The 26,152-nt window shown below is 43.7% G+C and overlaps 1 protein-coding gene across 6 annotated transcripts in view; it reads left to right on the forward strand.

Moving 5' to 3' along the window:
• Positions 1 to 26,152, forward strand: part of SLC12A6 (solute carrier family 12 member 6) — a 42,866-nt gene that overhangs the window by 14,864 nt on the left and 1,850 nt on the right. Inside the window, exons 1-23 of one of the 6 annotated variants that reach the window (XM_080978152.1) lie at positions 3,808 to 3,983; positions 11,507 to 11,551; positions 14,332 to 14,429; positions 16,758 to 16,889; positions 17,598 to 17,744; positions 18,133 to 18,187; positions 18,673 to 18,803; positions 19,013 to 19,254; positions 19,592 to 19,806; positions 20,117 to 20,275; positions 20,677 to 20,775; positions 20,932 to 20,989; positions 21,458 to 21,632; positions 21,716 to 21,834; positions 21,911 to 22,009; positions 22,322 to 22,441; positions 22,965 to 23,069; positions 23,276 to 23,444; positions 24,021 to 24,216; positions 24,304 to 24,473; positions 24,567 to 24,698; positions 25,283 to 25,390; positions 25,471 to 25,670. In XM_080978152.1, coding sequence (XP_080834278.1) covers positions 3,866 to 3,983; positions 11,507 to 11,551; positions 14,332 to 14,429; positions 16,758 to 16,889; positions 17,598 to 17,744; positions 18,133 to 18,187; positions 18,673 to 18,803; positions 19,013 to 19,254; positions 19,592 to 19,806; positions 20,117 to 20,275; positions 20,677 to 20,775; positions 20,932 to 20,989; positions 21,458 to 21,632; positions 21,716 to 21,834; positions 21,911 to 22,009; positions 22,322 to 22,441; positions 22,965 to 23,069; positions 23,276 to 23,444; positions 24,021 to 24,216; positions 24,304 to 24,473; positions 24,567 to 24,698; positions 25,283 to 25,390; positions 25,471 to 25,670 — 3,092 coding nt within the window. In that variant the 5' untranslated portion in view covers positions 3,808 to 3,865. Of the gene's footprint in view, positions 1 to 3,807; positions 3,984 to 11,506; positions 11,552 to 14,331; positions 14,430 to 16,757; positions 16,890 to 17,597; positions 17,745 to 18,132; positions 18,188 to 18,672; positions 18,804 to 19,012; positions 19,255 to 19,591; positions 19,807 to 20,116; positions 20,276 to 20,676; positions 20,776 to 20,931; positions 20,990 to 21,457; positions 21,633 to 21,715; positions 21,835 to 21,910; positions 22,010 to 22,321; positions 22,442 to 22,964; positions 23,070 to 23,275; positions 23,445 to 24,020; positions 24,217 to 24,303; positions 24,474 to 24,566; positions 24,699 to 25,282; positions 25,391 to 25,470; positions 25,671 to 26,152 lie in introns of those variants that run through there. The other 5 variants (XM_080978148.1, XM_080978149.1, XM_080978153.1 and 2 more) reach the window with 5 other exon arrangements.

The raw sequence follows: 26,152 nt of genomic DNA on the forward strand, positions 1-26,152 counted from the left end.
GGTTAGGACATGGGAGGCCAGGATAAAATCCTGTCTTCCTGATGGCTGCATATGATAGTATTCAAAGTTTTTTTTAAAATACTGCCAGCCAGGAAGAGCTTGTTCTAAATTTTTGAGAATTGGTTTCTAAAATACATCTTCTGCCTGCTGGCTGGCTGGTTGAAAATACATACAATACATACATACATACATACATGCATCATTTTATTTGTATGCCGCCTTTCCATTATTAGAACCATGTACAAGGTGGCTTGCAACATGAAAAAACACACCACATAATTATTGATGTAACAAAAGTAGGCATAAACAATAAATAAAATATCAAAAAGTACACAATCAAATTAAACAATTCCCACCTAAACCATAAGATCTAAGATAAAGATACAAAAATTGATATCAATAACAGCAGCACCATTACCCCCAAAACAAAACACCCTAAACAATACTCCAGCCCGGGAGACTGTTTTGCAGCCTCAGCTTTGTAGCTGGAGTCAGTCAGGGCCCCAACCACCCAAGCCAGGTGGGAAAAGTCCTGCAAGACAAGGAAGCAGATCTTCCAGGACTCACTGCCAAGTAGCATATATTTTGCCTCAAGCCATTGAAACATCTTGGCTAGTTGAGGGAAGAAGGAAAGAGGAGTTTTCATTAACGTTTTAGCTGATTATCTCCTGGCTTAACACTTCCAGAAGGAGTTTACAAGTGATAGTGGGATGACAGGATGGCAAAGATTTACAGAGGAGGAGACAGCAATCAGTAGAATTAGCAGGAAACTGTAGCATGTACCTGAGAAAGGAAGCTGGGTTTCAGCTTCAAGAGGCAAAGATGGAGCCTTCCTTATGGATTTCAAGTTCAAAAATCATTGTTGCAACTGTCACTTCTGTACTAGAGCTTGAATTCCATAATAGAGGCTCCTTTGCCTCTTGAGGCAGAAACAGAGCTTCTCTTTTCAGGTACAGACTACATTTCTTACAGCAAAAGCTAGATTTTAAGAGTAATTTGTAGCAAGGGTTTTGCCCTGAGTAATTGCATTCTAACATACTGGTTACTGGAATGAATTATGAAGCTCATCATTGCAGTCCTTAACTCAACCTTTAGGACCACCACCCTCCATGTGTTCCTCCCTGCATGCTCCTTTAATAATCCGAGGCCCTTCTCCGTATTCCTCAACTCCCCAAGGCCTGGCAGATGGCAACAAAAAGTAGGGCACACATTGCTAGTGACACCCACCTTGTGGAATGCCCTCACAGTTGAGATTTGCCAAATCCTGACACTTTATGGTTTTAGGCATTGGCTCAAACCTGAGTGTTTTTGAAGGACCTCAGCTAAAAAACTTTCTCTGTGCCTTCACTTTGGGGTTTCTTTTTTTATTATTATTTTTTGAGGGTTGGGAGTTACGAGTTGCTTTTTGTTGCTTTTGGAAATTTTGGGTTGCCACTATGTTGGTGTTTTCTGATGGTTGTCTTAATTCATTTAATTAATTTGATTTCATGGTGTGTATATATATATGCTGTAGTATGTTGCTTTGAGTTTCTTTCTTTTTGAGGTTTTTTTTTGAAATATTAATAAATAAACCTGGTTCATTGTGTTCACCCCTATCACCTCAAAGGAAGTGACCACGCCACGCCACGCTTCTGACCAATGACATCTGGCAAAGACAGTGCTCTGCTCCCCACTCCGACCCCCACTCGCTGGGTGGCATCTTTCAGTTTGAAATATTTCTCTCTAAATCCATTCTGAAAGCCACGAGTGATGGAGATGATTCCAGTCTCACTGATCCTGCCAAGTGTAGTGCTTGTGCTGGGTTGAGTGTTTGCAGTACTGGCCTCACATTCCCAGTTTAGCTGTCTTTTAAGCTGATTATGGCATTGGTCCTAATCTCAGCATCTTGAAGGTATAAATAGTTTGGGCGAGATTTCTGAAAGTAGAACTGGAACAACTGGACTTTTCTGGATTGGCTGCCTGCCTGAATTATTTTAGCCCACTAGAGTGTGGCTACTTTTACTAAATGAGTATTTAGAGCAGGGGTCAGCAAACTTTTTCAGGCTTGGGCCGGTCTACCGTCCCTCAGACCATGTGGTGAGCTGGACTATATTTTGAAAAAAAAATATGAACAAATTCCTATGCCCTACAAATAACCCAGAGATGCATTTTTAATAAAAGGACACATTCTACACATGTAAAAACACGCTGATTCCCGGTCTGTTCGTGGGCCAGATTGAGAAGGCGATTGGGCTGGATCCAGCCCACGAGCCTTAAGTTGCCTACCCCTGATTTAGAGTGCTAAAGGCTATAAAGATATACAAGTATTGCAGTCTCTGTCCAGTGGACTTAAAATGTACATCAATAATACAGAGCAGGTTGTGAACCACAGGTATGGCTGCTAGGTGGTTGTGTGGAGTCAGAAAAGAAGAATAATTTTTTTTAAAAAATTGCTGAAAACTTGTATCTTGAAATACAGTGGTACCTCGGGTTACAGACGCTTCAGGTTACAGATTCTTCAGGTTACAGACTCCGCTAACCCAGAAATAGCACCTCGGGTTAAGAACTTTGCTTCAGATGAGAACAGAAATTGCGAGGTGGCGGTGCAGCGGCAGCGGGAGGCCCCATTAGCTAAAGTGGTACCTCAGGTTAAGAACAGTTTCAGGTTAAGAACGGACCTCCGGAACGAATTAAGTTCTTTACCCAAGGTACCACTGTACCTGGGAAGAGGCAAAAATATCTTAACCTTTCACCCACCCATTCCATTATCTTCGTGTTTTTCAAACTTAGGTCTCCAATTATTGTTGGACTACAACTCCCATCATCCCTGACCACTAGTCCTGCTAGCTAGGGATGATGGGAATTGTATAACAACAGCTGGAGACCCAAGTTAAAGAAACACTGCTTATCTCTCTTCCTCCTCTTCTCTCCCCTCTATTCTTCTTTTTCTACTCTTTTCCGAGAACTGGAGGTTCTACCAAGGATTTATAACTCCCAGATATTTTTTTCTTGGTTCAACCATCTAAATGCTGTTCCAGGAACATCACAACACCAGCTCCAATTCTCTACTGCCCACAAATCTTCTATAACCTGGGAGGATTTTCTCCCCGTACTAATTGCTCAATGCTTCTGGGAATATTTAAAAGCAACTAGGGACCCCTCTGCATTCAATTGCCATTGTCATGCAGGCATATGCACTATGAGTCACATTATGGCTTTGGGGGAAGGCATTTTGCCCAGATTAGACAGTCTTCTGGTAGGGAGTAGGCTTGCTTTGCTGAAGTGCTTAAATTTGTTTTGTAGAGTACATTTCTTGTCCCACAGGCACCACTAGTATGGCTACACCTCAGTCACTCCTATTATTTGCTTTATAACTGATAATTACTCATAGTTGGATTCTTCAAGTACATGCTGGTTCCTGGCCCTCTGTTACATGACCTTTACAGCTCCTCCCAGCTTCATCCTTACCTAGTACCCTGTGTGTGGTGTTTGTAGAGCTGCCAACCAGCTCTCACGCCTGCAGGCATGTTGTATTTCCTCCCCAGCCCACAATGGAAATGTTTCTGTGTGGCTGCTACTTCATTGCCCTAGCTTAAAGGTAGCTGCAAATCAATGCTCTGGATCTGTCTGTCTCCTGTCTCACTGAACTGAAGGCAGCAGTAGAGGAGGGTATAATCCTCTTAGCGCCAATGTGGTAAATATGCTTTCTGGCATGCGTACACCAGGACGCATCCACTCACATACTGGTGGAGGTGTGTCTTTCTAACACGCACACAAACCAGCACACACCCTATCCCTCCCATTCCTCAGGGGTTGCCTGTCACCTGATCTACCAACGCTTTCAGTTCTTCCGTTTCTGGCCTGGGAAGAAAGTTTTGCATTGAACATGCCTCAGTTCACCGTGACAAAGGTAGAAGATGATGATGAGGGGGAAGTGCAGGAAGGCATGCAGAAAAGAGCCAGCACAGGGCAGATCTGGAAACCTAATGAGACTGCCGGGTCAGGTAAGCAAGTTAGCTTGGATCTCTTTCTTTGAGATTTCTCCCTCTTCTCTCTCCTCCCCCCCAACTTTTTACTTAGGAAACTTTGATACGGAGAAGTAATGTTTAGTCCGTGTTACTAGACTCTCCCTTTCTTGTCTGCTAGTAGGCAGCCTTTGTGACTCCTCTAATTTTGTCTCTGTTGCTTTAATTCACATTCCTCCCACCTGACCTTCTATCCAATGGTAGACTCTTTGTTAGAATTCTCTGGTTTGACCTTTAGTCAAATAATAACTGAATGCCAGGGGGCTGATTACTGATGTGGAACAGAAATATAATCAAATGGTTAGAGGAGGCTGTTGAGGTTTGGCGCCAGGTCTGAGCTCTCTGTCCCACTTTCGGAAGGAAATGGGGATCCACGCAGTAGTAACAAAGCCAGGACGCCTAGGTGCTATTTTCAGTTCTCGGATAGGAAAGCTGTCTAGAACAATGGGAAACTATAGGTTCTGATTCCCAAGCAATCTTAGGAATATCATCTAGACGTCAGAGCAACATTGAATTGAGCAACAACATTTTCTAGTACCATAATAAACCCTTAAAGCTGCTCTGCATCTCACCTTCTGAGCAAAGTTTCAGGATATCCCCTTCTTTATCTCTTTAGGATTGCATTCATTCTAGCATTCACAAATGTTGCATGTAGCTGGTGGCCAAATATCCGTTCCAAACAGGTGATACCTGTGTAACATTTTCTCCTAGAGTAGGTTTGCCAGGCACCTTGCTGTCTTTACACTCTTTTCTATGCTGCACTGTCTTTCTGCTTTCCAGTATCAATTTTCTTGTGATTCCTGTTTAACTGTATGAGTAGGGATTGCAACAACACATTTGCATTGTGGAGTGCTTCTCTTTAGGGTTCCAGCCAAGATACTCTGCTCTATTACCCTTATTGACTGGTGGTTTTCCATCCCTGCCCCTCCAAGAGTCAGCTAGCATTCTATGACATGTCATTGTTAAGCCATTTTGGGTGTGTCCCCCCATTCCCATTTTATTTATTTATTTCTGCAAACCTTGGAGTTCTGCCAAGCCTGCTGATAGCTCCCTCTGCAGAAGGTACTGTTCTAGATACATAAGGATCCACATGTTTTGTTGTTGCTTTGAGTCTTGAGAAATAAAGAAAGGGCTTATTGGTCCCAGCTTAAGAATGGTTGTATATCTGTTCTTTTCCATTATCTTCTCCATCCCATTATTAGTAAGGCCTTGCTTTTGCTGGGTGGGAATTGGGCTGAATAGTTTATCTTCAAAGTGTTATCCTTCTCTCAGCACCAGCAAGACCTTTGATGTGTTAAACTAAAGTTTTTTCTCACAACTTTGTCTCTTATTTGTTCTGTGGATTAAAACCACTTTATGTGGATTAAACCACTTTGTAAAATTCTCACTGGTTTTGGCTGTGGTTTTTACTTCTAACTGTTGGACAATGACCTGGAGACTTAAGGTTTGATCTCCACTCATCCATGAAGCTTACCTTGGGCTGTCTCTCAGCCTAACCTTCCTCACATGTTTTTTTGTGAGGATAAAATGGGAAGGAAAGAACCATGTTCACCACTTTGTGATCCTTGGGAGAAAAGGTGGTATATAAAATGGATGAATAAAAGAATGAAAGGAATCTTACACAAAGTGGATGTGATGATGTTCATAATACAACAAGCATTTATTCATCACATAATATTGCTGTTGGTCTAGAAATGGTTAACATTGGTCTGTAAAGTGGTCTGTCTCATCCTTCTTTCTCCCTATCACCCAAAAAGGTAGCTCACTATTATTCCCATTTATTGGGGGTTATTGGGTTGTTGTTGTTTTTATTTTGATTATGTACTTTGTGGTTTTATATTCTGATTTTATCCTGTGAATTACCCTGAGACCTGCGGGTATAGGGCGGTATATAAATTCAATAAATAATAATTACTTTACAAACGGCTTGCTTAATGCCACCCATTGATTTTTCTTATACTAATAGAGTAGGGATTTGAACCTAGAATGAAGCAGGACTCCAGGTTGCAGAAGATGGAAAATTAAGAACATAGACTCCTGGGCATTTTTCTTATTTAGGAAAGAATAAAGTGGCAAGTAGATTTGTCAGTTAGGAATTTCTTAGTTACAGGATTGGCAATAGGCAGCAACCTACTTTGTGTGTTCATATTTCCTCTGTGTGATCAAATGTATTGTACTTAAATTATACACAGTTGCAATTGGAAAGTGACATGTGAACAAGAGGTGGTACCAGTGCTACTGATCTGCCAGCTACATACAGGTTAAGTACTTAATTGGTTCCGGAGGTCCGTTCTTAACTTGAAACTGTTCTTAACCTGATGCACCACTTTAGCTAATGGGGCCTCCCACTGCTGCCGCGCTGCAGCCGTGCGATTTCTGTTCTCATCCTGAAGCAAAGTTCTTAACCCAAGGTACTATTTCTGGGTTAGCAGAGTCTGTAACCTGAAGCGTATGTAACCCGAGGTACCACTGTAGTTGGATACCAGCCCTATTCATGAAAATACCATTCAAATTTTGTCAATGACCATGGTAATTAAAGGCTGTGCATTTTGCTGTCTGCAAAACCAGCTGCTGCGTTTGAGAGGCCTGGAAATGGCATGTGCTTTTGTGTTTTTGCTCTTGGTACTGACAGTGGGTAAGGTTCTTGTGCTGCACAACGGCCCAGATGATTTGATTTAGGTTGTCTGAGAGAGCTGACTGTGATCTGGCAACCCAGGTTAAATAAACTCTTGGTGCCCACCCTATTCATCTTTCTGATGATGCCTCACTCATCAAAAGGCATGGTGTCTGTGTGCTCAGTCCCTCTCTACATACGCACAAATAGCTACAACCATGGGATTGTTCAGTTTACTGTTTTTTTTATTGGAGACAGGGTGTTACATCATACACTGTTCCCCCAGTGAATGCCCTTTAGCAGTTCCTTGTTGAAGAATCAGTGGGGCATAGTCTGATGCCTTACGCTTCACCCTCTAGCCTGCCAGCGCCTTGAGTTCCTTCCCAGCCCCTTCGGGCTTCTGGTCAAAATGAAACTCCAGTGAGGCCCTATCTGCCCCCACCTTTCCTCTGCAGCTAGTAGGAACTTTGAGCCATCCTGCCAACAGCTGCACCTTTCCCATCTGTTCCCTATCTGGCTTAGTTCCCAACCATTCTCCACCAGCAATCTCTGCTGACCAAGGACCTGATCCTGCATTCCCACAGGAGGGAGGGAAGTGCAGGTGGGCAGTCCTTCACATTGGGGAAGAGACTTTTCTTTATATTCCAGCTTATTCCAAGAGCTCATAGTAGGTTGTAGCAACTGCTAAACGGACACAAGAGTCATCCTAGGTGTGCTGTTTTCACTGCCTACCATATTTTTTGCTGTATAAGACTCACTTTTTCCTTCCTAAAAAGTAAGGGGAAATGTGTGTGCATCTTATGGAGTGAATGCAGGCTGTGCAGCTATCCCAGAAGCCAGAACAGCAAGAGGGATCGCTGCTTTCACTGCACAGTGATCCCTCTTGCTGTTCTGGCTTCTGGGATTCAGAATATTTTTTTTCTTGTTTTCCTCCTCCAAAAACTAGGTGCGTCTTATGGTCTGGTGCGTCTTATAGAGCGAAAAATGCGGTGCTTGGCCTCCTACTTGGCCTGCTATTCATACACCTCAAATACCTTACACACATCTCTCTATATAATTTGGCTTTGTATACATAATAATAGCCATAACCAAGCAACTTCATTATTATTGTTGTTGAAAGGAGAGGGGAAAAAGAAAGAATAAAAAAGTGAAGACAAAAAACAGAACAAAAGTAAGGAGAGAGAGAGAAAAATCCCCTACCACATTAGTGTTACATAACGAAAACAAAAAACAGATTATCCAATTTAACTAGTTTTGAAAATAAAAACAGAAAAAATAATCCAAATGGAAAAAGAAAAAGAATGACTTCTGGAGTGGGCTGAGCTCAGTTTCCTCCTCCTCCTTTCCTATCAGCTTGACTCTGACTTGTTAATATTTTATTCAAAAGCGGTGGTGACTTTTGCTGCTTCACTAGTCAATAAACAGGTGATACAGAACAGGCATAGGCAAATTCAGCCCTCCAGATGTTTTGGGACTACAACTCCCATCATTCTTAGCTAACAGGACAAGTGGTCAGGGATGATGGGAATTGTAGTCTCAAAACATCTGGAGGGCCGAGTTTGCCTATACCTGATATAGAATGTTCTCTTGCTGATTTTCACTGCTGACTGATTATACCCCAATCTACTGGCAGAATGCCCATACTAGCAAAACAATATCTTCAACAGTGTATCCTCTTATTAGTTAGTTAAGGGAGTAATTCAAAGCTTTGTGAGTTTGACCTGAATATGAAATACAAAACTTTGCCGGGAACTGAATGTAGTATTTCACATTCTTTGTTCTAGGAAGGCCATTTGCGTTAACAAATTTAGAGCGCGCTTAAATCACATCCTTGGAAAAGTCCAGAAAGAAAGATATATTCTTCTGTTCCCTCTTCACTGGGGCTTCTTTTGATTTTTGGCGGAATTTGCACAAGAGCCCGTCTCTATCTTGAACACGCACAAACTTGACAATTACTATATTTGAGGGAGCCCATGTCCTTTGCCTTTTCACTGGGATTTTGAAAATGTGTTCTATGTCAAACTGATGTTGAGCTGGCAGAGAGAGCACCTCTTTGACCTTGGGCAAATAACATTGTTCTGTCCCTCTAAATAAAATAAGAATCATAAAGACCTCCTTTCACCATGCGTACAGAGAGGGAGAAAATGTGTACTCTTCAAATCACTTTTTTATTCTGGATGTAGTGGTTCTGACTATCAGCCCTTGGATCCATAATTTTTGCCATTTGCACAGATTAAGGTTGTCATTCCACACAAAAGCTTGCTTTGAGAAACTCCCTCTTTGTGGCACACCTTAAAGCATTGTAATGGTGTCTTTCACCTCTTGGTAAAATGAGTCAGAATTGAAGGGCAGGGCTTTTTGAAACCTGGAAGTTAAAAACTACTGTGGATAGCTATTTTAGGGGCTACAGTTAACCTTGGAATGGAATATGAAGGGCAGAAACAAGCCTCTTAACATTAGACCTCCCAGGCTGAATAATGCAATCGCATGCCCTCAGCATGACAATCCTAAGCTCAAACCCTTTTTCTGACCCTCCAAAATACCAGAGTCTTAAAAGGATTTGCTCATTATTGTGCTGCTATCAAGATGGAAAAAAACAGAAGTGCACTTCTAGTCCGACCTAGACTATGTACACACATCCTTCCTGGTCGGAAATGTCCAAATCCCAGGATTCTCCATATAATCTCTATTTATCCCAGGCAGTTTGAATCCCTTTATCCAGACAATGAACAGAAACAATGCCTTCTGTGTAGGGCACTGAGTGCAGACTCAACAAACAAAGGATGCTTCTGCTGCTGGAAGTTGAATGGTGCCAACAGGACTGGGGAAATTGCCAAGACTGGGGTGGCTGACAAGAGCAAAGATAGGTTGTTGAACAGAAACACATCATTTGTGTTTGATCCCTCATCAACAGACTTTGCTTCCATCTGTCTGTTCTGAATGATCTGCTGTCTACTCTGGCATCCCCCACATGTTCACTTTGCAGGCCTTGATAGGTGTGATGCACTTCACTGAATTTGCTGGCCTCCAGCTAGACCCATGGCCTTGCATCCCCCTGTTCCTCACTGCATGATGTTGCCCCAGACAAAGGCACCATTTGGAGCTCTATTCATGTGGACCTTGTACATGTCTTTAGATTTTGAAGAAAACATGTAACTGCCTCCCCACCCCTTTCTCCTCTTTTAAAAATAAATAGTTGCTTCTACCATACCTTCCCTTGTTATTATTTTGCACCTTTTTGCCAATACCAGGCCCACCCACAAGGCATAAGGTATAAACATGCATAAACAGTAAGCAATATAAAATATCAAAATAATAAACAATATAAGCTACAGCAGCACACTTGTATTAACAAAACTTATTGAAACATAAAAAATTTCAAAAGTGAGTGGGCCTGTGTCCTCCTTGGGAGAGCAGGTTGGGAGTCCCTTCAAATTACTTTATGAATGGTTTTGTGCTGCTGTTTGCAAGTACACAGAAGGCGTGAATGGATTGATGCAAAAGCACTGCAACTATCCCCTAAATTGAATTGCTGGGTCTTCCTTTAGGATTCAAGTCAATTTTAACCCCTTCCCGATTTTTCATATACTTTTTGGAGATGGAAACCCTATGCCTACCCTAAAATGCACTGTGCTGTCTCTAGTCTCCTTCCCTTGGTTATCACAATCCGTTTTTAAGGTAGGAAAATGAAATGATTCAAGCAAATCAGGTTGTTGTGATTTCCCCCCCTCAAAAATTCATTGTTAAATAGGTTTGACACCGCTACACCTTTATATTACCAAATCTTTGCCTTCTGGGTCTGGGGTGTTTGCATTTTTATTACAAGAAACCTCTCTAGAGAATTTGAGGCTCAATTTGTCACAGAGTTAGGCAGATCAATAAAGAAGGGAGACAGTGTGGCATTCCCTAAAGGGAATTTATTTTATTTATTATTTTATTTTATTTGTTTATTTAATTTAAGGGAAGACTTTGGAAAATAAAACCAAAAGTAGGGAATTAGTCTCCTGCATTAATTACTGTGTCAGGTAAGGACATACATACATAGAATGATGTTTACCTGAATAAAAAAGAGGGTGGGTAGAGATTCCCCCATAGCCCAGTCAACAGTAATCAAATTCAGAGGTGGAGAAGATATTGGGGAGAAGTCAACACCCATCTTGCATGTCTAAACTGTAATAAGAGTGCTGTTGATCTTTCCCACCACCATTTTCACAACATTGAAGGACCCCAGAGTTTCGGCCACACTACTCCCCACCCCTACAATCTGATCACTCCAGCAGGCCAGCCAAGTCTTGAGCTATAGAAAACCACTCTGTCCTAGGGAGGGGAGAGGATGCTAGCTAGTGACCACAAGTGACAACCACTATGCACATGATACAAAGCTCATTCACAGAGACTGAATCAACATATCTTAATAGTGGTAGAGGGTAGGGGGAGATATTGATATGATTCTGTCCTGTTGATTTTGCTGGCTTCCCTTCTCAACACAAAAAATTACTCCCTTTCCCCAGTTGTCCATTACCATAAAGCCTGAAAAAGCCCGGTGGGGAAAAAACCCTCCTCTCCCCTTTGAGTTACAGAGTGTTTTCAATGGTGTGTGGGAGGGAAAGGAGATAAATACTTTTCTATGCTACTTGAAAGGCTTATGAATATTCTACATTTCCTCCCCCCACCCCATTGCAGCTATTCTTGTTTTGAAATCACAGCTTAAGACTATTATTTTTTTACTCCTTACCATTTTTGTTGCTGATTGTGATTGCGGGGGAAGAAAGCCATTTTTGAATCTTGGGGAAGTGGGAGAGAGAAATTTTAGCCCATCACTTTATTCCCTCATTCTCCCTTTATTTTGCTATTCATTTTCTTTCCCGTTTTCTGTTTGATTTTTCAGATGTGAGTCAATCTTCCGTCACAGGGGAACAGTATCAGCTCTTAGGTACAGTATTACAGGACTCTTGTGTGTGTGCAGTATATATGTCTCCTGTGTCTATCAGTGTTGCCCATTGTTAGACAAAGGTGTATGTGCCCCATTGCTAGGGGACAGGTGAAAAATAAGTTCTCCGTGTGAATGCATGTGTGAGAAAGAATGACTAATAAAGAAAATGGTATATGTGTGTAACCATCTTATGTTGAAGGCACAAATGTCCCTGTGTGTGTGCTCTAGGGCAGACCTGTAGATAGCCACTCTACTGGTTGCCTGTGGCAAGTATTATCCAGATGAATAGGGCACTTCACAGAAGTTATTGTTTAAAAGCCATAAATTGCTAGCAAGTACAGACTTGCTGGTAATTTTTGTAGGCTGTTGAAAAACTGCTTTAGGCAAAAACCTTCCTGGAATGCTCTTGTTCAAACTAGATTTTTATAGCCTTTAATTTCAGCCTAAATTCTTTTCACCAAGGGATGGTAGCCGTCTCTCTGTTTACAGTGCTCTTGTTTAAAGATCGAGGTGACATTGAATTCAGACCTGTATCACATCTAACACTAAGAAGTGTTGTCCTAACAGGGATCTGCTTTACATGATTGTTCCAGAATAACAACCTTTGAACTGACTGCTGTATTTTATACATTTGAGGAAGTGATCCTTGATGGTTTAAAGACAGCCAATGATCTTTGTAAAGATCAAGGATTCTTGACTTGGAATAGCCGGTTGCATAAGTAGTAGCAGGATTGTTATCTCTGGTATGTCATAGTTAGTGCATTTAAGGTACCCTAGAGACATAGTAAGCAGGGGTAAGCTGCTGAAGTACTCAGGAACTCCTTGTTCCTATACACTGAGGATGCTATCTAATAATAAAAATTCAGAGAAGCCTCACACTTGATTTGAATAATGGATTCTGCATCTTTTTTTAAAGAAAACTTCAGAAATAATTTCCATTAATTTCATTTGCCTTTTCCCATACACAGCTGGCCTGTTGCCATGATTTGTATCAGTGCTTTCTCACTCCTGTAGCCAGAACTGGATGAAACATCTCCTGAGCTTTATTATCCGCTTTGTTCTGAATGTTGAGGGAAACAGGGTGGGGTGTTAATCCAGCCCAGCCAGATGCCAAGATTCCATGCCTCAGGGTTGTTGGGTAGGCCCCAGTAATAAATGTTGTGGTTCCTTGCTTGCGGACAAGCCTGTCTTTATGATTTACTAATTTTTAAAGAGCACCCAGCCCTAGAGTATTCACTTACATATCTGCATTCTGTGAGATGGAGCTGGAGGGGAGAGAGGGATGTTTTCTCACGTGGCACAGATAGATTTAGAGTTCAGGGGCTAACATATGCTGATGGTTTAGAGAATGGGCACCAGCGCTCTGCGGTTCTGTTTCTGGATATATGGATCTGATGGGGAAGGAGAGAAATGAAGGCAGCTAGTAAAGTAGGGTACAAGTAGAGATTGGAATTCCTTTTTCTCAAACATTGAGACAGTTGGTACAGTTTTTAGCTTTCATGGTTGCACATAAAGTTTGGAAAGTATGGTAAAATTGCAAAAAGGACTGTAAACAAATAAAGAGGCAGGTCAGCTTAGGCTACGTGTACAACATACATGTAAAGCACCTTCCACACACACAAAAATAATCGGAGCCATAGGTTTTAAGGATGCTGAGACTTGTAGCTCTATGAGTGGTAACCTATAGTTCCCAGGATTCAGGGTGGAGGGTGGCTTTAAATGTGCTTTAGATACATGATGTGTACACAGACTTTGTTAGCATTTAAAACTGCTGTGATTTTTAACCTTCATTCAATGACTGAGTACAGCTTTTCACACCTGAAGCACTTATAAGAACATTACAGGAGGAATACAGTGTGCCCCTCTTTAATTTGGAACATACCCTGTTCTTGAAAATTACAGGCAAACAGCTTTCAAGTACATGCAATTTAAATATGCAAATTGCCATTGTCGTGGTGCTTGTTAGCCTTTTCCTTACTGGTGAATTCAAACTATTGCATTTGAGGGAACTTTTCCTCCATATGAGGCTGTAGCACAACCATGCATGTAAGTTTGCTAAACTTGGCTGCTTGCCCGTCTGTCTGCCCTTCCAAACACCAGGGGGAAAAAGAACCTCCAAAGCTGCATGGGACTCCCTTGCCTATCCCTTCTGTCTTGGCAATGGTATAAGGCAAGGAGACGTGAAAGCTTGACAGCAGTATTACCCAGATGATCTTTCTAGCCTCAGATTCCTTATCTCTGTGTAGCGTATTTCTCCCTTAAACCCCTTGCTTGCTGCTCACCACAGACCCCACTCATATGGGGACAATAGTAAATGCCCTGTGGTAAAAATTAGTGTCAGCAACTGAGCAGGCAAGTAGCTCATGATCTGAAAAGATCTAGGGTAAGGAGGGGGGAGCAACTTTTCATACCAAGTGGACTGCCAGAGTACTCTGACAGGGAACCAGTAAGCCGCATACTGCCTTGTGCGTGCTACCTTCCCAAGGCCCACTAAGTGAGGCACTGGGCTTTGGAAAGGGGACACAAAGTCCTGTCAGGGTCCTTGAACCTTCACTCATCTCTTCCCAAAGCCCACCACCTTTCTTACCTGCTTTTTGAAGGCAACACAAGGGCTGTGGCTGAGTGTAGGCCACCAAAAAGGCAGTGATGGACCGCTTTGATATAGGGTGTTTCTCTTTTCCCACTGCCCAGATAGAGCTCCAATAATCTAAATGTATGCACAGCACTAACTCTTTGCTGGACTACTCCTTTCCTTCCATTTGATCTCTCTCTTGTTGCAGATCCTGGTCACAAGAAGGATCCTCATAATGCCTATCTCAACAATATCAACTACGAAGATGGCGATGAATTCTTTGACAAGAATTTGGCACTTTTTGAGGTGAGATCATTGTTGGTGGGTTAGTTCTTCCTGCCTTTTGCTTTCCTTCCTTCCACTATATGTGTCCATATATGTATTAATCGGTGTTAGAAACAGATATGAAAACTAGGAGCTAAATGGCACCTTAAACCTAGGTTATGGGCGCAACTATGGAATGTCTAGGCACGATTTTTCAATAACAATAATACAAAACTAAAAATGAATAAACTGCAGCTAAAATATTATGTTCATTTTTCACATGGTCTAGTCCTTCCCCTGCCCACTTCCCTAATAATTCTTAAGAGGGTCTCTTCTCCAGTTTCCAGAGAGTAGCTGGAAGTGGGGAGGCAGAAAAAGGTCCTTTTCCTTCCACTCAGCAATTTTAATCTGAAATCTTAGGCACAGTGCTGTGCCTAGAGATCAGAAACTGCCTGCTTTAATGAAATTCCCTATTGCAAAATGCACCTAGAACAATGGGAGTTACGAACACTGGTTTAAATCCTTCCTTATAGCCTTTCATGATAGCTGCTATTATGTCTGCTCTGTTTCCCAAGGCTATGCATGGTTGTTGTTTTTAATTCCGCAAAAACACAGAAAAAGTTGCAAAGGATTGGGAACTGTGACATGGGAAACTGCATCTTGGAAATCTTACGTCTCTTTTTTTTATTTTTTAAAGGTTATTTTTTAACTCTCATAGCTGCAGCAATGGACTTGAAAATGTATAGGCAGGGGTGAGAAATCTCTGGCCCAGGGGTGAACAACCTGCAGCCCACCAGATTTTTGTGGACTACAACTCCCATCAGCTCCAGTCAGCTAGCCAGTGATCAGGGCTGATGGGAGGTGTAGTCCAACAACATCTGGAGGCCTGCAGGTTGTGCACCCGTGCTCTGGCCCATGGGCCAATCTTGACCCACAGAGGGTCCAATTTGGCCCATCAGACCTTTTTCCCCAAGCTGCACCTACTTGCCAATCAGCTGACATTACTGGGTGATGAGGTTCAATCCTGATGGAGGCTGCTTCACTCTACTGCAATGAATGCACTGGCAATACAGACTTCTCACCCCACCCCTGTGGGAAATGAGCTGGCAAAGCAGACCCCTGCAGAGAGCAGAATACAACCCTTTGCTCATCCACTGGTAATCAGAGTATTGAGTCATACTAGACTGAATGCATTGGCAAATCAAATCCCCCTCCCCACCAGCCCCAAGCTGATTTTGACAGGTAGGTAGGATGGCCGCCTTAGTATTTTTACTGTATTTGTTAGAAGATGTGTTTTACAAAAAAATAAATTGTGCTGGGGAAAATAAAACCAATATACAGTGGACCCTCTGGATACAAATTTAATTCGTTCAGGGGGTCCATGCGCAATCTGAAAAATCCGTATCCAGAGGTGGCACTTCTGCGCATGCGCGAGTGGCGAAACCTGGAAAAATACTTCCGGGTTTGCCACTTTCGCAACCCGAAGTTTACGTTACTTGAGAGTAACGTAACCCGAGGGTGTACCGTAATGTAATGTAATGTAACAGCTGCAAAAACTTGTGACTCCAATTAAGGTCACAGAAACGCTGAATCATTGCTTTGTTAATTGGTTAACTCCCTTTAAAAGTGAGCCTGTATGTGTCTATGGTAGTGATAGGAGGGGTGGGAGTTGGAGGTTGGGTGCTTTGCTGAGCGTGGAGACTCCAACAACATACTGCTGGAGGAGTTGGTAAGGACAGACAAGCTATAATTTCTGCACTGCTTGAAGGAGTTTTAGAAGCAAGAAGAGCCTCTCATGGGTTCAAGAGAGTGAACTACAATGCATCCAACTCAGTATATATGTATAGTAACTTGTAATAGTGGCCATCCTGCCAGTAAAGAGTCATCTTCAGAGTATTGTGTGTGGAGTCTACTTCATCCCTAGGGCTTTGAGGGTGAAACCTCTATATCACTCTGCATAAATCAGAAAAATAGCTAACAACCCCACAGCATCACAATGTCAGAAGATTGACAAGGGTGGCCCTGCTTACCTGTCAAGGTGGGCCCACAGGGTGTGGGGAGAAAGTTGTCCCACCTCTGTGGCAGAGTAAGGAGGTGCAAATTGATCAAAGATCGCAAATTTGCCTAATTTAGCAAAATGTAATATACAGATTGCAGAATTCAGAATTTCTTGGCGTATAAGTTGTGGGGGTTTTTTTAATGCCAAGGTTACACTAGCCTGCTTGTACCCAACCCATTTCTGTCATATTCTGCTTTCCTATGTCTTCATTCCCAAATTACTATAACCATGCTAATGACTAGTGGTTTTTTGCCTTAGGAGATTTTTAATATTAAGTTTTAATGTTTACTGCCATCCTTTCCACTTTGCAGGAGGAGATGGACACCCGGCCCAAGGTGTCCTCTCTGCTCAACCGCATGGCCAATTACACCAACTTGATGCAGGGAGCCCGTGAACATGAGGAGGCTGAGAATGTCCCTCCAGGCAAGAAAAAAGCTATTAAGGTAAGGAGCTTGGTGATAGTGAGATATGTAGGCAGTTAGAGGTAGTAAGTATTTGAAGGTAGTGAATGAGTTGATGTCCAAAACTGAAAGGAGTTGATGCTTTCGCCATGGCTGCCCTACAAGCATGGGGCTTCCCTTTCCTGGAGACTTTCTAGAACAAAAAACTGTGCTTCTTGAAGTTTAAAACACCTTTTTGTTTGACATGGATTTTAGCCGCTGGTCTTAAGGCAGCATGAGGTAAACCTCAAAAAATATTTTTGATTTCTTGACATTTGTTTGAAATTTGTAGGAGCCAGTTAAAAAATAAATACATCAGATCAATTAAAAGCCCTGCTCAGAGTTATGCAAAATGTTCAGATTCCTAAGCCACCAAATCAAGCTCTGAGGTATCTGAGTAACCAGGTACCCAGGATTTTTCCCTAGTCCTGTAAGCAGGGCTTTAGTTTTTATGTGTTGCCTATTTGCAATTGATTTTTAATATGACTTACTATATGTGCAGTTTAGTGCTGTTACCTGCTCTGCACTTGGTGGCTGGGTTTGTCTGGGAATTCAGACAAAGGGGTGGGGTTGTCAAAGAGAAAGATATCTGAAGACCAAGTAGCAGAGAAGTCGCAGGTATTTAAATCATGCATGCAAAGGATGAAGAGCAAGGTAGGGGCAGCGAAGTGGAGTAGGTTTGGTTTTGAGAGCTTGTCCCTTTCCTTCCAGTCTCCACAGATGGGCACATTCATGGGAGTCTATCTGCCTTGCCTGCAGAACATCTTCGGGGTGATTCTCTTCTTACGGCTCACCTGGGTGGTGGGTACAGCCGGCGTGTTGCAAGCCTTTGCCATTGTCCTCATCTGCTGTTGCTGTGTGAGTTCCTCTCTCCTACTGTCTGAATCATGTCCTGGTTTAGGGGTTTTAATGTCTTAGAGAAGAAGATAGGAGTGAGCAGTCTGGACCACAGCATGGAGATGGGGGCTAAATCATACTTTGTGACTTTATCAGGCCACACCTGAGATCCTAATGTAAAAGTCATAAGATTACCCTTCTTCCCACATGCATCCAGCTGTGTCATGAGGCCAGTGATAGATTTTATTTCCACAGCTTGCCAGATTTTCTTTAGCTGTAGTTGTATCTTATGGGAAATTGCCTATTGTCCTATCTAACAAGAGTATAATTGCACAACCTAATGAATGAAAGCCCTTTAAAATTGTGTGTTTTTCTTCTAAATCCTCCTGTGGTCTTTTCTCCTCCTCAGACTCTGCTAACAGCCATCTCCATGAGTGCCATTGCCACCAATGGAGTTGTGCCTGGTGAGTACTTAATATCTAAAGAGCCATCTTCTCCCACACTTCCCTGCCCACCAAATACATTCATCTTCAAAAGCAGCCCTGAGTGCTCTCACCATCAGAACTTAACCAAGTAACTACTTGGGAAAGGTTCTTTTCTGAGGTGGTGCCCAAATGGTGGAATTCTTTCCTTAAACTTGTTCACCAGATACCAATGCTATCTATGTCAGATGACGTTCATCTTGCCATAAAAACACAATGCCTTCTTATAGTATTTGAGATCCACATAAATCACTGCTTTGTTTTGTGCTACTCATCGGCTAACTCAGTTGATCATAACCTGTTGGTTTGTTTAATTTCATTTGGGTGCTGTCCTGACAAAATTCTAGAAATAAAAAGTTCCTCTACAAGCGGATGTTTAGGATGTGTAGGAAGTGCAAATTATAACCCTTTTCCCTATCTGCAAAGTCTCTTGACCTCCTACCCACTGCTTTATTTCCTCTTCACAGCTGGGGGTTCATACTTCATGATCTCACGAGCTTTGGGGCCTGAGTTTGGAGGAGCCGTTGGACTCTGCTTTTATCTGGGCACCACCTTTGCTGCTGCAATGTACATTTTGGGAGCCATTGAAATCTTCCTAGTAAGTGTTCTACTCCCCTAAAATTAACGAGATGCAGTGTTCCATAGTTGTGAAACAGGTGCTATTCCACACAGCTGTGGCCACTTCCAAGCAGCCTGACAGCCTTGAGCCGAGTGAGCACTTCTGCTAATCTTGCAAAATCCATGTTTTTCCCCTCTATCTGCTGACCTTTCTAAAAGTGACATGTGTCTCTCTCTTCCCTCTCTCAGATGTACATTGCCCCTGAGGCAGCCATCTTCCATAGTGAGGATCCCTTGAAGGAGCCAGCAGCCATGCTCAACAACATGCGGGTGTATGGCTCAGCCTTTCTAGTGATTATGGTGCTGGTGGTGTTCGTGGGTGTACGATACGTGAATAAGTTTGCCTCTCTCTTCCTTGCCTGTGTCATCGTCTCAATCCTGGCCATCTACGCTGGTGCCATCAAGTCCTCTTTTGCACCTCCCGACTTCCCGTAGGTTATCAGCATGCTTGATTATGATTAATTGTGATACTTGGATATGATTCATTGTGACTTCTCTTTTAATCAGTCTGGGATGTCGCAGATCCTACGAGAAGTTGTTGGAATATGTAGTTTTGTGAATGTGCATAGAGTTGTCTGTTCTGGTGAAGGGTTAGGGATCTTTGGTCACAGTTTTTTACAAGACTGCAACCATCTCTCCATAGTTAGATAAGTTTCCCATGCCCTTGGGCAACTTAAGGGTTGGGACTCTCAAATTTGTTTGTGCATGCCTTGGCCTCTTTATAGCCTAACGGGTTTGTTCATCTTTTTGTGTCTCCTCTCCATTCAGCGTGTGCATGCTGGGGAACCGCTCTCTCTCCCGGCACCACATTAATGACTGTGCCAAGACGGTGGAGCGTGACAACATCACCCAGCACACTGTCCTCTGGGAGTTTTTCTGCAATGCTACCAAGCACCACAATGCCTCCTGTGATGATTATTTTCAGCACAACAATGTCACCGTTATCCAGGGTATCCCAGGGCTGGCCAGTGGCATTATCACTGGTGAGAGATACCTTTCCTTCCCTGTCAACAGTACACTTGGTTTTCCTCATGTTGGGACAATCCAAGAGGTGTCCTACACACTGTCTAGATAAACAGCTATTTCCCTTCCCTCCCTAATTCAGGGCCTGTGTTGTGTAGTGGCCATAAATAGCAACTGGGTGTCCTTGGGACAGTCACCACCTCTTAGCCTAACCTATCTCATAGGATAGCAAGAAGAAGTTTGTAGACCACTGGAGGAAGGGTGAGATGATGATGACAGCAATAATCGTGGTGGTTCTGGTGGTAATAATAATGGTATTGATAATTGCAGAGAATCTTTGGAGCAGCTACTTGGTGAAAGGCGAAATAATTGAGAAACCATCATTGCATTCAGCTGATGTGTGGGGAAGCCTGAATCAGCAGTATGTGCTGGCTGACATCACCACTTCCTTTACTCTTCTTGTGGGCATCTTTTTCCCTTCAGTCACTGGTAAGAGCTACGTTGTTGCTATGTATTGTTCAGAGGTGTCTCCAGAGGCAAACTGTTCCAGAAGTGTAGATAGCCAACTTTTAATCTGGGGTGCTTATACTTAAAACACAGGTCTGCCTATGGACTCTTGCAGTTCTCAGCAAAGCACCCTCTTTCAGCCTAGGAGTAAGGACTTAATATTGCCTCAGCTGTGAGCTGGACTGGATGCAGTTTTGTTGCTGCTGTTCCCCTCTAATGGCCCAGTTTGATGCAATATCATCTTCTTTTACATCAGGGTAATAGATCATATGCAAAATTATTCAAATGTTCAGTATAGTTTCTTAGCAGTACCTCCTTATCACAGAATTTTGTTTTCTTGCCCTCAGAAAATCTTTTTATTTATTTATTTTTTGTCTTCACAGGAATCATGGCTGGATCAAATCGTTCTGGAGACCTGAAGGATGCCCAGAAATCTATTCCCATTGGTACCATCCTGGCTATTCTCACCACCTCCTTTGTGTGTATCCTTCCTGGCAAATGTAGGGTCAAATAAACAAGGGATGGATAAGGGTGGGATGGAGGCAGTTGGTGCCTGTGTGGGAAAGATGGCTGCCCTTTTGCATCCTTTGCTGTCTTGCAAGAACATCTTACTGCTCCTTGACCATTTGACACATCAGATCTTAGCAACGTAGTGCTGTTTGGGGCATGTGTGGAAGGTGTCGTGCTCAGAGATAAGTAAGTAGTAACTTTCCCTAGTGCCACAGTTCTCAGATATAAATCAGACGTGAAATTTCAATTTTGGATTCAAATTTTAAGCTGTGTTCTTAATAGGCAGTGATGGCTACCAACCTGAATGGCTTTAAAATCAAATTAGACAAATTCATAGAGGAGAGGGCTGTTAATGGCTACTAGCTATTATGGCTGTGCTTTGCCTCCACAGCTGTAGGCATCAGTGCTTTTGAATACCAGTTGCTGAAAGCCACAAGATGGGAGAGTGCTCTTGTGCTTGAATCCTGTTAAGTTAGTGGCATCTATTCCTTTTGAAACCAATGGAACAAATGCAACTAACATAGTTTGGATCCAATCCTGCAACTTTTGATTTCTCTATGTGCTGGACCATTTGTTTCTGCTGGATCTTTGTACTTCTCACTATTAGCCCTTAGGCAGATACCTAATGGCCTCGCTTTTGCTTCTATTGGATAGGTTTGGTGATACAGTGAAAGGGAATCTGGTGGTCGGGACCCTGTCCTGGCCCTCCCCTTGGGTCATTGTCATCGGTTCGTTCTTCTCCACGTGTGGAGCTGGGCTGCAGAGCCTCACCGGCGCACCCAGACTGCTACAAGCCATAGCCAAGGACAACATTATACCCTTCCTGCGGGTAAGAGTGACAACTGCTTATTGACTTGCTGCTGAAAAAAACCTTGGTTTGTCCCAAGTAATCTGTTTCCTTATTCACTCTAGGTATTTGGCCATGGAAAAGCCAATGGAGAACCCACATGGGCCTTGCTTCTGACAGCAGGCATTGCAGAACTGGGGATCCTCATTGCCTCTTTGGATATGGTAGCACCCATCCTTTCCATGTAAGTGCCATATTTATCATGGGTTGGAGTCTCTAGGAATTGTACACAGCTGAGACTATTTTCTGTTCTCCCCTAGGTTCTTCCTGATGTGTTATCTCTTTGTCAACCTAGCCTGCGCATTACAAACTCTGCTACGCAGCCCCAACTGGAGACCCCGCTTCCGGTACTATCACTGGTAAGAGGGCCACACTACCTAGTGAGTTGGAGGAGGAGGGACATTGGCGAATTCTACAAACAGAGGGGGGAGAGAGGGTGCAAATTCAGACTCCCGAGTTCTATGTCCTATTGTACAAAATGGGTTTAGCATAAAATGAGGGAATTGGGGCTGGACTCCTGGCCTGTGTATTTGGTATGTCTGCTGACAAGTACAAAAGGTTCTCTTGAACGGAATCCAGCACCCTGAGACTCTGGGCTCACATTTTAAACAGCAAACGAAATAAACAATAGTCTGCATGCTTTCCTCCCTTCCCCCTTTCTCTTCTTGTAGGGCACTCTCCTTCATGGGCATGAGCATCTGTGTGGCACTCATGTTCATCTCCTCCTGGTATTATGCAATTGTTGCCATGGTGATAGCTGGAATGATCTACAAATACATTGAGTACCATGGGTGAGTGTCTGTAACCTTCCAGAGCTCTAGCATTCTAGCCCTCTTTATCCAGCCTCTTACTCCACAGCCGGGGAACAGCAGGGGGAATTCCTTGCAACCACACTCACTCACTCACTCAGTCTCCAGTTGGGTGAGAGCGGAATCATTTCCTTTTTGGAACTTTTGCTGAGATCGTGAGGGTGAAGGTTCGGTTGTGGGTTTCTGAGGCTCAGGCTCTGGAAATAAACGATTGCAGACAGAAGTTTTGGGGCCTTTTACCTTCAGTTGCAGGATTTTTGTTTTCTTTTTGTGAGAAATGCAGGTCAGAGGGCATGAAGGCTTGGAATCATGATCCCTTTCTTTGAATGTTGAGTTTGGAAGTCACCACACCTGACCTCTTTTGTGATGCAGCCTTGTCCTCCTGCCTCCTGCATGATTGCCTTGGCCGCATTTCCCCTTCTGCCAATGCTTCTGGAAAGGAGGGGCACTGAGTGACTTGGCTCTCCTTGAGCTCATTTGGCTGAACATTTTCTTCATCCCCCAGGGCCGAGAAGGAGTGGGGCGATGGCATCCGTGGCCTGTCCCTCAGCGCAGCCCGCTTCGCCCTGCTGCGTCTTGAGGAGGGGCCACCCCACACCAAGAACTGGAGGTAGGAAGAGACTTGATGCTGCTTCATTTTGCCATGGGCTGTGCGTGCCACATGCAGAGACCTTGTGCATGCGTACCTGTATTTGTGCGCATGTGCTGTGGAGTGCTCCAAACATGCTCACAAATACGCTCTTCTGGGTGGCAGCCTGAACCCACCTGCTACTTTGCTCCTTTTATGTGCATTTTGGACTTTCTTTTCTCTCTTAGGCCACAACTGCTGGTGCTGCTAAAGCTGGATGAGGATCAACACGTGAAGCATCCGCGCCTGCTCACCTTTGCCTCTCAGCTGAAAGCTGGAAAGGGCCTCACCATCGTAGGCTCCGTCATGGTGGGCAACTTCCTGGAGTGTTACAGTGATGCACTGGCTGCCGAGCAGGTGAAGCCCACTGCTACTCACTGGATTTCATAGGTCAAATAAGAGGCGTAGGCACTGGGGTTGGTTGATCTGGTAGTCAGGCCATCATACTTAGAAGCCCTACTTCCTGATCCTAAATGAAGAGGACAGTTGTGGTCATTCAGGCTTAATGAAATGGGATTATTCCTTTCCAATATTCAGCAGATGCAAGAAATGTAGCAAGCTGACTTGTACTAGTCAGACCATTGTTGCCTCTAGCTCAGTATCATTCACACTGACTAGCAGTGACTCTCCAGAGTTATAGATAGGGATCTCTCCCTGCTTTACATGGAAATACCTAGAATTGAACTCCATTGCCATATTAGTTCCTGCTGCAGAAACCTCCAGTATATTGATTTTAGAGACCATTTCCTCAGTAATATCCCATCTCCGTAATGCCTTCGACCCTGAAGGTCAAACTTTTAAATACTTAACCAACTTAAGTGAGCTGGAGTTCAGCAACACAGGATTTCACTGTGGCAAAGCATTCACCAGGTTGGGGCACAAAGAGCTCTCCATGCTAGTGCCCTCTAGCAGCCTTAATGTTTCTTGTTTCAGACCATCAAGCACCTGATGGAGGCAGAGCGGGTGAAAGGCTTCTGCCAAATCGTGGTGGCTGCCAAAGTGCGAGAGGGCATCTCCCACCTCATTCAGTCCTGTGGGCTGGGTGGCATGAAGCACAACACGGTTGTCATGGGCTGGCCCAACGCCTGGCGCCAGAGTGAGGATGCCCGTGCTTGGAAAACCTTCATTGGTAAGGCCTCTCCCATAGGGAGGTGAGAGGGAGGGCTTCCTCGGTCAAGGGATCCATATTGCATTACTCTCTCTTTCTACCCTGCAGGCACTGTCCGAGTGACTACAGCTGCTCACCTCGCCTTGCTTGTGGCAAAGAACGTGTCCTTCTTCCCTAGCAATACAGATCCTTTCCCCGAGGGGAGCATTGACGTCTGGTGGATTGTTCATGATGGTGGGATGCTGATGTTACTCCCTTTCCTCCTCAAGCAACACAAGGTGCTGGCGGGGGGGGTATCATTGGGGGAGATGAATCAGGGGGGAAGGTAAACCGGTAGATGGGGCTGCTAACCCTCTTTTCCCACTTTAAAGGTGTGGCGTAAATGCAAAATCCGCATCTTCACTGTAGCCCAGCTGGAGGATAACAGCATCCAGATGAAGAAGGATTTAGCAACCTTTCTCTATCACCTCCGCATTGAGGCAGAGGTAGAAGTGGTGGAAATGGTGAGAGACAAAACAGGCAGAGGAAGCCAGGAGGGGTTAGGGGCATTAGTTGGTTTTTGTTTTTCCTGTGGTCAGCAAGTTAGGCGTCACATAGTCAAGGGCAGGACTTGGAAGATTGATTGGTTAATAGAGAAATGAGGTAAGGGCTTGGACATATGTTGGATATAAGAAGCTTTTCCCTATCTACTAGAAATCATACCCTCATGCCCCGTTTTTTCAGTGTTCACCTGTAACTTCAGGCAGATTGTGAATTGTCTTCCTGTCACCTCTCCCCTCCCCTCCCCTCCATAGTAACAGGGTGTAGCTACTCAGATCTTTGTTGTATTTGTTCTCTGCCTTTCAAAGAAACTACTAGTTCTTGCTTTGTAAGCCACAACATTCTGTTGCTCAGAGCATATCTACAACTGTGCAGATTCCTAGAGAAAGGCACACATACTAATGCATGCATCCCGTTCTGCCATTTTGTTGCACTAGGAAGAAATCTGGGCATTTTTGTGCGCTCTGAATGTACCAAAGCTGGCCAGAGGACAGATCGTCTTGGCCCCACTCTGTGTATGAGTTTACACTTTCTTGTCTCCCAACAGCATGACAGCGACATTTCTGCCTACACCTATGAGCGCACGCTGATGATGGAGCAGCGCTGCCAGATGCTGCGGCAAATGCGTCTCTCAAAGACGGAGCGGGACCGAGAGGTGAACTGGGCTGGGATAAGTGGGAAGGGAAGGGCTGAAAGATTAGCACTTCCTAGTTGCTTCTTCACTGATCTTCCTAGGTGCTCCCCGTACAGGCGCAGCTGGTGAAGGACAGAAACTCAATGCTGCGGCTGACCAGCATTGGCTCAGATGATGACGAAGAGACTGAGACTTACCAGGAAAAGGTGCACATGACGTGGACCAAGGACAAGTACATGGCATCCCGAGGGCACAAACCCAAGACCTTGGAGAACTTCCAGGATCTGCTCAACATGCGGCCGTAAGAATCTGCCAAGTCCCAGGACACTTCAGCCCATTTCTGTTCACTTAACTCTTTCCTGAAGTTCTGTCCTGCATTTTATGGCTTCCAGAATCCTTTTGGATAGTAACAAATCTTATTCTTTTTTTTTGTTCAATCCTAGTATGCTTTGGGGTCACACTTCTGCTTCTCTGTGGCAAGACCACCTTTGACACTTTTCTTTAGGGTTAGGAGTCAAAAGAGAAAAATGTCCTTGATACTTCTTCACATTTCCAGCTGCTTCAATAACCATACCATCAAATGTTACATCATTTCCACTGCTTCTATTTTGGCAGCATAAGGCCATTCTGTTTGTTTCCCATCTCCAGTGTGGTCCAGACCCTGTTGGCCTCTTAGATTGCTGCAGCTGCCATATTGTATCCATTCCCTCCTCCAATCCATATGTGTCTTAGTGCTTTCTCCAGTTTTCCAGAAGCCAGATCTCTGAGCCAAAGCTTCCTGCA

The sequence above is a fragment of the Podarcis pityusensis genome, assembly GCF_964106645.2.
Source record: "Podarcis pityusensis genome assembly, chromosome: 13".
In the NCBI taxonomy this organism is placed as follows: Eukaryota; Metazoa; Chordata; class Lepidosauria; order Squamata; family Lacertidae; genus Podarcis; species Podarcis pityusensis.